At 40.3% G+C, this 12069-nt stretch overlaps 1 protein-coding gene across 1 annotated transcript in view; it reads left to right on the top strand.

Moving 5' to 3' along the window:
* AQP2 (aquaporin 2) overlaps positions 1-9158 on the top strand; it is a 22220-nt gene extending 13062 nt beyond the window's left edge. Inside the window, exons 2-4 of the mRNA XM_015821908.1 lie at positions 3167-3331; positions 6383-6463; positions 8943-9158. Coding sequence (XP_015677394.1) covers positions 3167-3331; positions 6383-6463; positions 8943-9158 — 462 coding nt within the window. The remainder of the gene's footprint in view (positions 1-3166; positions 3332-6382; positions 6464-8942) is intronic.
* Positions 9159-12069: the final 2911 nt, after the last annotated feature.

Genomic DNA, 12069 nt, shown 5'->3' with positions numbered 1-12069 from the left:
TGGGTTGGGTTTTAATTGCAGTCACACTCACCATTTTAGCTTTTTACCGTCCTGCGGATATCTCTGCAGCAGATTCTGCATTTTAAAAACTCTTCAGTAATGTTTTCTATAGATAACAGAGTTCCAGCCTATAGATAACTCTTAATAGAATGTCACAAGCCATTTGGAAAGGCAAAATTGGAGCGTGCATGATTTTTTTCATGGCCCACAGCTTAACTCTGAATGCAAGAGTTCAGTTGAGCTTTCAAGTTAGGGTTATTTGTCTCTCCCTCATAGCCTGAACTTCTGGAGAGAAAGCTGCTTTGCTCCAGGGAGAAAAGGGTGTTAAAAAGAGGAAAATTGTGACATCCAGGAGGGAATTGGTGTCCCACCCATGTTTAGCTCTTGACAAACTTACTGATAACTTCAGCCCATGTATCACATGATCCTCAAGAGATAATCTTAAAGGAATGTAGCCCCTGAGAAAAATAGAGATATTTTTTCCACAAACTCCCCAATAAAGGAGATTCATTTACTGCAATGCATCTGTGAGGCTACTTCCTTCAGTGATCAAGCAGATGGGAGTTACAACAAAGCCTAGATGCAGGTCACAACTCAGCAAGTCAAATATGATCAAACACAAGCTCTGAACCTCCAAAAATAAAATAAGACTGGCCTCTTTACTGTGTGCTGGGCAGGGTACTAAAAATCAAGACCTTGAAGTATATATATAACCACCACTCAGAGTAGATTAGTCAACTGCATTCAGATTGATGGATCATAGATTTCATGGGCTTGCATTATGGAGCCAAGTCTATGGAGAGTCTCAATCATCCAGGTCATGGTTGTCCCAAAGGTGCTGTTCAAAAGGCAACTGGACTTTCTTGCATTTTTTCCTTGGGAAAAAAAACTGTGAATGGATTTTCCTTGGGTTTTTTTTCCTCGAGAAGCATTTTGAACAGCATCTTTGGGACATTATGGCGTCACCATTTCCATGCAGGCCAAGTGTGATTCTGTCAAACATCAGATTGTTTCAGGATTCCAATGGATATATATTCAGTTGTTTAGGTATGTCAAAGATAAAAATCTTTGCCATTACTGGAATGCTATTTCCCCAATGGCATAGATCCATTCAAACTCCAGCTGGAATGGCAAAACCACCACAACAAATAATAGCGATCTTATCTGTTCAGTCTCTGGCAGAGGGGGTGGGACCGGGGCAAGTGCCAAGGCATGGTCCACTGGAGGAGCCTCACTGCCTGCTGAAACCCCTCCGCCGAAGCCCATCAAGCCAGATATGTGAAGTAGGTGAGGACCATTTGCTGGCCACTTCCAGGTGATGGTGCATTTCTTCATTCCTCACAAAGGGTGACACCTCCCCAGCATGCACCCAGGGGATGGGGCTGACACGGCAGGGGCTGTTTCCTTGCTGTTTCCAGACAGCCTTGTGGAGCTAAGACTGAATGTGTTTCAGCATAGATGGCCACCACAAAATTGTACATTGGCTCCTGGCCGGCCTGGGCCAGGGCCAAGGCAGTGGGGGCCGTTCCCTCACTGTTTCCAGGATGGCTTCGTGAGCCACATGAAACCACTTCGCGGGCCGCATCTGGCCCCCGGGCCTTGTGTTTGACATGTCTGTTATAGGGTATTGAATCAATGACAGCGAGATACTGTACTATTGTAATGGAAATACAAAACCAGGTAAATACATGGCAGCCCATTTTCCTGATGGGTGTGTCATCCTCTTTGGGGATCGATTCCCTATTAACATTTTAGAAGGCCAAAAAATAAAAATTTACTCTTGATCATTTCAGTAAGTCATTAGGAAAATGTTAACATATCCATATCAGTGATGGGATTCAGCCAGTTCGCACCACTTCGGCAGAATTGGTAGCTAATTTTTTGTTGCCCAGGCCCAGCACTGACTTCCGGAAGCGGCATCCACACAGAGAATCGGTTGGTCACATATTTGAATCCCATCACTGATCCACATGTATTGACACTGATACATAGCCCAAAGGTAGTGGCCATATATGGTCTGCCATCTCCATTTTTACTAAGAAAACATTATCCATATGACTCATCCAGGAGCATGGAAAATGCGCAGCCACCAAAGTGCTGGTTGGCAGGAAATGTCAATCCCAACAGCAGACAAGAAAAGAGATGATACTGGATTGAATTTTCAGATTGTTACGGTGATTCTAACAATCTATTTAGTTTGTTTGTTTATGAGGGGAGGGGAGCAGATTTTCTGTTCTTCAAGTATACACTTTTAGTACATATGTTGTACATCAAATTCCATTCATTTCAGGCTGATCACTTACCTTTCTTAATATATCTGATTCATCAATGGAAGGTATAGGTTATTTTTACATCTCTAGTGGGGCTAGGGAGCTGAAAGAAAATGAAACTGCATGCCTTTCCCCTCTTCTTGTATTCCATTTTACACATCTACAATATATACGGTAAATACAATGCTCAGATTATTTGTGAACAAAGGCCCCAGCAACAGTTTGTTAAAATCTTAACATTTCAGCAAAATTTAACCATGAGATGCAACTGAAAAGCATGCTATGGATTCTGCCAGCCAAATGACATCATCTTGTGGGACCTTGGAAGGACGCCTTTTCTGTTGCAGAGACTGATTTTTGGAACATAATTCTCCCCAAGGTTAAATTGCTGTTTTTAAGAAGGCTCCAAAGCAGGGGTAGGCAACCTTGGCTCTTTTATGACTTGTGGACTTCAATACCCAGAATTCCTGAACCAGCCATGCTGACTCAGGAATTCTGGGACTTGAAGTCCACAAGTCATAAAAGAGCCAAGGTTGCCGACCCCTGCTCTAAAGGATTGGAGGTGGTCCTAGGCATGTGGGTTAGAATGGTAGTGAGAGCTCATGATGTGGTTATGATTTGATTTATCTTGGCTTGGTTCCTCACCTGCTTTAAGGTCTTCTGTTTTCTTTTAATGTTGTAAGCCATCCAGAATCACATTGTGAGATAGGCTTTTATATATGCTGAAGAAATAAACACGTCATATACTGTAAATGAATAAACAAGTCCAATTTTTAAAGAACACAGTACTGGGTTTAGCATATTAAATTCTGAAGAGGGTTTAAAAAGTCTTTCAGCTGTCATAAAAGCAACGGATTTCAGTGTGGGAATTTTAATTTTCTTCTGTTTTCTTCTAGGTGCAAAATAACTCAACATCAGGACAAGCTGTCGCCATGGAGATTTTCCTCACTTTTCAATTGGTTCTGTGCATTTTTGCCTCCACTGATGATCATAGGACCGACAACCTAGGATCCCCAGCTTTGTCTATTGGTTTCTCTGTCGTCCTGGGTCACCTCATTGGGGTGCGTAACCAGTTTGCTGTGCAAAATTAAGCAAGGGTGTTAAAAAGGGTACCTTGCTCAATAGTAGTAACTGTGAGAGGGATCTTGGAGTCCTAGTGGACAATCACTTAGATATGAGCCAGCAGTATGCTGCAGCTGCCAAAAAGGCCAACACAGTGCTAGGCTGCATTAACAGAGGGATAGAATCAAGATCACGCGAAGTATTAATACCACTTTACAATGCCTTAGTAAGGCCACACTTGGAATACTGCATCCAGTTTTGGTCACCACGGTGTAAAAAAGATGTTGAGACTCTAGAAAGAGTACAGAGAAGAGCAACAAAGATGATTAGGGGACTGGAGGCTAAAACATATAAGGAACGGTTGCTGGAATTGGGTATGTCTAGTTTAACGAAGAGAAGGACGAGGGGGGACATGATAGCAGTGTTCCAATATCTCAGGGGCTGACACAAAGAAGAGGGAGTCAAGCTATTTCCAAAAGCGCCTGAAGGCAGGACAAGGAGCAACGGGTGGAAGCTAACCAAAGAGAGAAGCAACCTAGAACTAAGGAGAAACTTCCTGACAGTTAGAACAATTAACCAGTGGAACAACCTGCCTCCAGAAGCGGTGAATGCACCAACACTGCAAGTTTTTAAGAAGAAACTGGACAGCCATTTGTCCAAAATGGTATAGGGTTTCCTGCCTGAGCAGGGGGTTGGACTAGATGACATCCAAGGTCCCTTCCAACTTTATCATTATTATTATTATAAATTGAAATTTAATAAAGTTTGGGGGCATGGACGATAATATTGACAATGAAACCCAAATTTTGCAGTTGAAGGAATGGCCCTTTCAGGTGAAGTTTCTCGTGGCTAAAAATCAGAGCAATTTTCTATGGATTCAGCACATATGTACTCACTGAATCCTGATTCAATGGGTTTGGGCTGCACATAGATGCATTCCTATGTGGCTGCCTCTCCCTCCTTTTCTAGATACAACCAATCTGAGACCATATTATTAAGAGGATGTTATCATCAATTGGGATTCAATCATCCTTAGCTTCTTGGTGAGATCTGCAAGTGATTGCATTTAATAGTTCAGTGTATCAATCTGTTTAGTGGTACTCATAATGGCTGCCCTCGTTAATATATTGTTATAAGCCAATCCCAGGGATAAAATGTGGCTTTTCGCTTGCACAAAAGGGCTTCCTTCCTCCTTTCCCAATTCTGACCAATTACAAGCAATCCTCAACATGCAACCACAATTGAGCCCAAAATGTCTAATGCTAAGCAATCCAGCAAGAGAGCTGTTAAGTGAGTTTTGCCTCATTTCATAACCTTTCTTGCCCCCGTTGTTAAATGAATCACTGCAGTTGTTAGTAACACGGTGGTTAAATGAATCTGGCTTCCCCATTGGCTTTGCTTGTCAAAAGATTGCAAAAGGTGATCACATGACCCCAGGACACTGCAACCATCATAAATAGGAACCAGTTGCCAAACATCTGAATTTTGATCACGTGCCCATGGGGATGCTGCAATCATCATGTGAAAAATGAATAAAGTTACTTTTTTCAATGCCATTGTAACTTTGAACAGCCGCTATGAATGGGTAAGTCAAGGACAACCTGTACTTTCAAAATAATTCCCATGAAGATTATTTCAGTCCTCTGCAACAGATTTTGTAGACATAGGAATGGCTGCAAGGAAAGATATTGTCCTCTCCTTATTTTACCAAAAAGTGTCCCATTGGATATCCAGGCTATTGCTACCCAGGCTTTATTGCCACCACCAGCCATGGTGGTGCAGTGGTTAGAATGCAGTATTGCAGGCTAAGTTTGCATTCCCACTGCTAGGACTGGCTCTACGTTGACTTAGCCTTTCATCCTTCTGAGGTCAGTAAAATGAGGAGCCAGTTTTTGCGGGGCAATATGCTGATTCTGGAAACAGCTTAGAGACTGCTATAAAGCACTACGAAGTGTTGAAAAAAATAGTACAGTAAATGTTGGTTTTAATAGAAGCATATGAGCTTTTTTTTAAAGGCCCCATGTTGAGATTCAGAAATATCCATATAATTACCCGGCATAAAACATCTGGTTCATAGCTAGGCCAATTATTCAGGTATATGTTAATTTTTTTATTTCAATCCTGTCCTCCTTCTGATTCGACTATTTTTTTTTTCTGATTATTTTGGCTCTTCTTGAAATCTAAAACTTTCTTATCCTCTCCAAAGTTTTACTCAACCTTGATTTTCATTCTTCCTCATTTTCTGCTGATAGCCTGGTCTCAGTGATGCTTTGGACACATATTTACATGGTGTTCCTTACCGTTATCCAGTTTTCATTAAAGCCATTATGCTGAATTAAACTGTTACTTAAGGTCTTCAAATCATTTGCTTAATCAGAATATATCACTGCTATTTTCTTCTCAGGAAAAACAAATAAGGGAAAAGAAAACTGTCAAAAGATCTGGCCACATACATTAATTTACCTAATGCTTAGAGCAATATACATGAATTTTCTCTCTCTCATTTTTATCCTCATTAGAAATCCCATTATATAAAACTGTGCAATAAATCAGCTGTCCAAGATGTTTCCATCAGTTTCAAGGCTGAATTGAGATATGAACCTAGATTTTCCCATAAAGAATCAAAGTATATGTTGAAAGGGATCTTGAAGGTTGTCTAATCCAATCTCTTTCTCCTACAAACTACAGGTGCATGCACACACATATACACACACACACACAAACACACTAGGCAGTGTGGTATAGTAGTTAAGGTGTGGACCATAAGCATGAAAACTCTGAGAGAGATGGGCAGTAGAAAAATGTGAAAAATAAATAAATAAAGCTCAGACTGTAGTCCACTCTTAAGCATGGAAGCTGGCTGGATGACATTGAGCCAATCACTCTCTCAGCCCTAGATTGGGCAGACAAAACACACACACACACACCCATCAACTTATAGCAGACCAGCAGATGAGATTATGTTCTCATTATGTTTAGTAATAGACTTCATCCAGCCTCCACTTTTCATCATATATATATCATTAATTTCACCCTACTTTTCTACCTAGATCTACTACACTGGCTGTTCCATGAATCCTGCCAGATCTTTTGCCCCTGCTGTGATTCTTGGTGAATTTGACCACCATTGGGTAAGACACTTGGCCAACCTTTCTCCACTGGGTTCTGCTGGAGATCCCGATTTAAAAAACAAAAACAAAAAAACATTTTTTTAAACTTTACACGCTAGCACTTGCAATGAAGGGAATGTCTACTCACCGCAACTCAGATGCTAGTCTGCCATTTTGTTGTGGTAACATTTGAAAACATAGATGGTGTATGTCAGAAATGAAATGCATTGTGAAGTTATCACATTTTTTTGTGATTTTTATGCAAGAGTTCCAACAAACCCAAACGTTATTTCAAAGTTTTCTCCAGAGTAAGAGGGTTGAGAAAGGCTACTCCAGATAATCCACTGTTGCAACAGACCACTAAAAAGGGATAGCAATGTTTGGGGATTTGTGAATCTTAGGGGTCTCAACCATTGGGGACATACCATAATCCATATAAGCAAGCATATTCATTAACTTGATCATTGACAGAATCACATATTTGCATATTACCTTTCTGCCTCTCATATGTACAAAGACAGATATTCTCTGACTTCTTGTGAAATAAGCCAAGCTTGTATCTTCTCCTCCCTCAGTATTTTTTAAATGGGCAATTGCATTTTCTCTGTTCCTATTCATGATAGGGAGAAAAAACATTTTTTTGCTAAAATTAGTTAGATGGAAGGGGATAGGAAGATTTCCTATCCCAAAATATCCTTACTAGGATGGCTGAGTCTCAGAGAAACAATGAAAGAAGAGCCGGACCTTAGAGACCGAAGTTGAAGACTCCACACAATCCATGTCCTTGCACTACTCAAGTGTGACCAAGAATTCAATAAACAAAAGTCTTTTCTGCCCTTCTTTTCACACCAGGGAACATGGATGTGATTCCTCAGAGTACAGTCTCCCTCTTTTCTCACTCACATCCATGTGCCAATACAAGTGAGGAGCAGGATAGGAAGATAAGGAAGGGACGCCACAATATCAGAAGGCTACCAAGGTCTCTTAGAGTTGACGTTTGTCCTAGTTTGTTCATGCCTGTGCATAGGAATTATTGAACAGAGAGGGATGAATGCCATATACACAAGGCAAAAGGCAAGGTACATGAAAACCATCTCCTTTGGCCATGTGGCCCTGTCCATTTCTTCTAGCAGCACAAGGTGTCTCTCTGTATTCCTGTGATTAATTAGGAGCATAACCTTACAAGAAAGAGACAACTATTGGAAATCAGTACTGTTTATGAAGCAGAGATGCTACCTGGGAATACCAGGTGCACCCTAAATGGTGCAGTACTGTTACACGTAGACCAATTGCAACTTCCAAGTGTTATTCAAGGACAGCCCCATTTAGATTACAATAGTCAAAGTAGGAAGGGGTTAAGATGTGAATGATTGAGGTCAGAGCCTCCCCTTCCAAGAACAGCTGCAATTGGCACAAACTTTTTTAATGAAAAGAAGTTTCAATGGTTTGGCAATGGATTAAAACCCCATTCCAACTCTACATGAACATTTCAGGCTCTTGTTTCAACCAGTTTCAGGCCAATTTGTTACTGGACCTTTGGCTTCTTGTTTTGTGTTTTTGGAGACTTTATATTCAATGAAGTGAAAAAATGAAGGAAGGAAGCAAAATCCTTTGGCAGTTGTCCATGAATTCTTTAACTCCCCATCAGAGGAACTATACTGTTAGCATCTTAGTTCTGTTGCCTTAGCTTGGGAGGTATATAATAACTCAGCACTGACATCTGAATAATAGGAAATAATACCTTGTTTGATTTTCCAGTAATATATTGGATGCACTTTGGCACTCTAGACTTTGCAGACAAACTTTCATAACTGATTTCTTTGACAAGAAATTTTCTGATAACTGTACGAAGCTTTTTGGATTGAAAACAGATAGAAAACCATTGAGATGAACTGTATACTGATTCCAGAATTACCATATATTAAGGATTAACTAGTAATCATTAGTTTAGCTGCCACACTGTCATTAAGAGCTGAATTATGAGCAGAAGGATCTCTGGCTGTTATTGATTGACCTACTCAAATCTAACGACAAGCAGAAGGATGTGGGAGTCAAAGAAGAAGGAATTCCAGATGCAAGGATCAAAGTTATCAGGAGCTTTACAAAATGGCTTTATAAATGCTGGAGAACCCTAGGAAGACAAGTGATTTATAGAAATAAGTAGAAGGGAAGAAGGGGGCTTTCAAAAGGAGAAGAAGAAAAAGGGTAGTAGCTGAAAAAGAATCGCCAAATTCATTAATTGACTCTTGAGGCCAGAACTCGTACATATGGGAAGGCGTGATGAGGAAGGAAGCCATCTGCAATTCTTCTCCTGCCTTCCCTAATAAATTATTTGAAATCTGTTTTAATGAAATTCTTCCTCTCCATAGGGAAAAAATGTAGATGAAATGGTGATGTTTAACTTAAATCTACCAATTGTCTTTTGGTTGTGTGTTACCCAAGAGGAACGTTGAATCTACCAGCTTCTGAGTCTCTCTTATGTTCTCATTTCCACACACAGGTCTTCTGGCTGGGTCCCATGGTTGGAGCAGTGGTGGCTTCCTTGCTCTACAATTATGCTCTCTTCCCTCATAGAAAGACTCTGTCAGAGAGGCTAGCAATCTTCAAAGGCTACGAGCCAGAAGAAGACTGGGAGGAGCGTGAAGTTCGCAGGAGGCAGTCAATGGAGCTGCATTCTCCCCAGACTTTGCCTCGGGGAGTGATGGAAAAAGTCTAAACCAGCCCTGATAGCCAGTAAAAGGAGCTGCGTCATAGTTAACCATGTTCTTCTGAGCCAAATATACATCCATATATGCTACAGATACAGTGTGCGTATTAAGCTCTTCCTGGATCAGAATGGATGTTCCTCTGTTATAGACATCCAAACGTGTGTCCATTTTCTCCTCAAATTGTAAAAGATGTCTCTTTTGCTCTCAAGGATGCTCTTAAAGAGATTTAAAGCAGTTGTTGTAAATCAAAAGGAGCACATAGCAGCAATGTGTATATGTTGATGAAAACATTCAGGGACTGTTTTTTTCTTCTCTGGTTCAAGCAAGCTAAATTTCACATGGGTTTTCTAGAACTCTGCATGAAGAACTCTGGAAATTCTCTACCTCCCTCCCTCCTTCCCTCCCTCCTTCCCTCTGTCATCTGTCTATCTGTCTATCTCATTTGGGTATGTTGTCCCCTCCAGGCACTACAATTGCACTTTTTGGAGGTAATAATGGTATCCAGAATGATGGCCTGGAAAAATTAGGAAATAGAAACTTACACTCCTAGGCCTGTATACTTGTAAACAGATTGCACTGGCATTATTTATTTCAAAGCATGCAAGCTTACACGGTAGCTTTAGCTTGCAATCCTAAATATACTCCCTAAAGAGTGAAGTCCATGGAATAAAATAGGATTTGAGTAAGCACACATAGCATTATTCTGCCCATCTCATAAAGGGCAACTACATTATTTTGCTTCTCATCCAGTTTTTCACCATGCACATAATGGTTCCTTTCTCTTTGGTTTTATGTTTTATTAAAATACAATGTAGTGCTTATGCTGAATTTTAGAACAAACAAAGATCGGAGATCTTGAGATCAGATTTACTTGTTGCTGCCACATTCGTTTTTTTTCTTTAAATCAAAGGTGTTTGTTACGAACCTCCTATATATCATTGCAGGTGGGTTTTTTAAAATCTAGGCTTTCTTAAATTACAACTTCATTAATACTTTCAGAAAATGGGAGGGCATCTATTTGCAAAATCAAAGGAAAGAAACAAGCCCTGGTTAAATTAAGCCTTCACCACCTTTCCCTGTATTGTTCTACAGAAAGCAACTTGTGAATTCACCTTAAATAGTTTATTAGGCAAGATTTGTTTTCCATTGCTGTACATGTTGTATTCATTTTGCAAAGCTTGAAGCATGTTGCCTTGGATCATTTTTCCATGCAATGGAGAGCAGGGTGGGTATGTTTTAGTCAAAGCAACAACTGCATCTGTCTGTCTGTCTGTGTGTGTGTGTATGTGTGTGTGTGTGTGTGTAAATCGTTCAAAATGCATTGCGAAATATCACTTCCTTGTTTTTCATATTGCATTCTTTAAGGAAATGAGATCTTTTAAAAAATTGAAGCACTTTTCACACGATTGCCTTTTTAAAAAATGCATCATGTGTTTGTCATAAGATGCCTTTGATGCTGTGGGTTGATATGCACTAAAACATACTGAACTACCTAATACAGATGCCTTACACCTAATGCCTTGTGGATAAGGTGCAAATATTGGAGGGATGAATCAGATGCTGTGCAATAAAATTGATACTGTAAAAGCGTTACACTGAAAAAAGAGTGGGTGATTAATTTCAGGTGCTTCTATACAAGCCATTTTCTGTAACGATAGTTTTTTTTTTCCTAACTAATTCCTAAGGATTCAGATGAGGAAGATCATGCTGCATTTTTCTCTTTTGGCTGTATTTAATCCTCACCACCATCATCCTAATATTAGAACCTGAACAGAGTTGGTTGAAAGATAGACAGCTATATAAATGTTTTACAAACAAGCAAACAAATAAAGTTAAAAACAACTACAATAGCCCTGTGGGCTCCTAAACAAATAAGAGCTTGGGAAACATCTTGCTCAGAGCAATGGCTCTTCTCTCCAGTATTTTGTGTGGCTCACAATCACATGCAATTGCAATGCTTTCTGATCTGGAAGAATCATTTCTGACACAGTTGATGACATATAAACCTGTCTACTTCTACTTTATAAGATGTTGAGACTCTAGAAAGAGTACAGAGAAGAGCAACAAAGATGATTAGGGGACTGGAGGCTAAAACATATAAGGAACGGTTGCTGGAATTGGGTATGTCTAGTTTAACGAAGAGAAGGACGAGGGGGGACATGATAGCAGTGTTCCAATATCTCAGGGGCTGCCACAAAGAAGAGGGAGTCAAGCTATTCTCCAAAGCACCTGAAGGCAGGACAAGGAACAATGGGTGGAAGCTAACCAAAGAGAGAAGCAACCTAGAACTAAGGAGAAACTTCCTGACCGTTAGAACAATTAACCAGTGGAACAACCTGCCTCCAGAAGTGGTGAATGCACCAACACTGGAAGTTTTTAAGAAGAAACTGGACAGCCATTTGTCCGAAATGGTATAGGGTTTCCTGCCTGAGCAGGGGGTTGGACTAGATGACCTCCAAGGTCCCTTCCAACTTTATCATTATTATTATTTGCATCACCTTCAAAACTGCCTTGATGGTCTATTAAGGTGGTCTTAGCACTGCAGTGCTTCTACATGGGTGGTACTAAGAAGGCTACTTGCTGCTACAACCAGCAGGTCAAAAAAGGGAGGGAAAGGATTATATATAAAAGCAGGGGGACATTAACACTCCTGATACATTGCAATTAATGGGAAGAAACAGCTATTTCAGAACTGATACACTTGAGGATGAGATGTCTGGAATCAGAGGCCAGGGAATTGTAGATCTATGGATGATCATAATATATCCCATTTCTCATCTCTTTCATTGTAGGAAGACCATCTATTCCTCTGCAGGTGTACTACACGGTCTCCAACAATTTACCTTCCATGCCATGGGTGGTTCTCCTCTATGCTGGAACATATAATATAAATTAGTGGGCAACAAAAGGAATTTGAAA

The sequence above is a fragment of the Protobothrops mucrosquamatus genome, unplaced genomic scaffold (assembly GCF_001527695.2).
Source record: "Protobothrops mucrosquamatus isolate PMUCROS unplaced genomic scaffold, P.Mucros_1.0 scaffold1422, whole genome shotgun sequence".
NCBI classification, from domain to species: domain Eukaryota; kingdom Metazoa; phylum Chordata; class Lepidosauria; order Squamata; family Viperidae; genus Protobothrops; species Protobothrops mucrosquamatus.
This window is presented reverse-complemented; position numbering and strand designations above follow the sequence as displayed.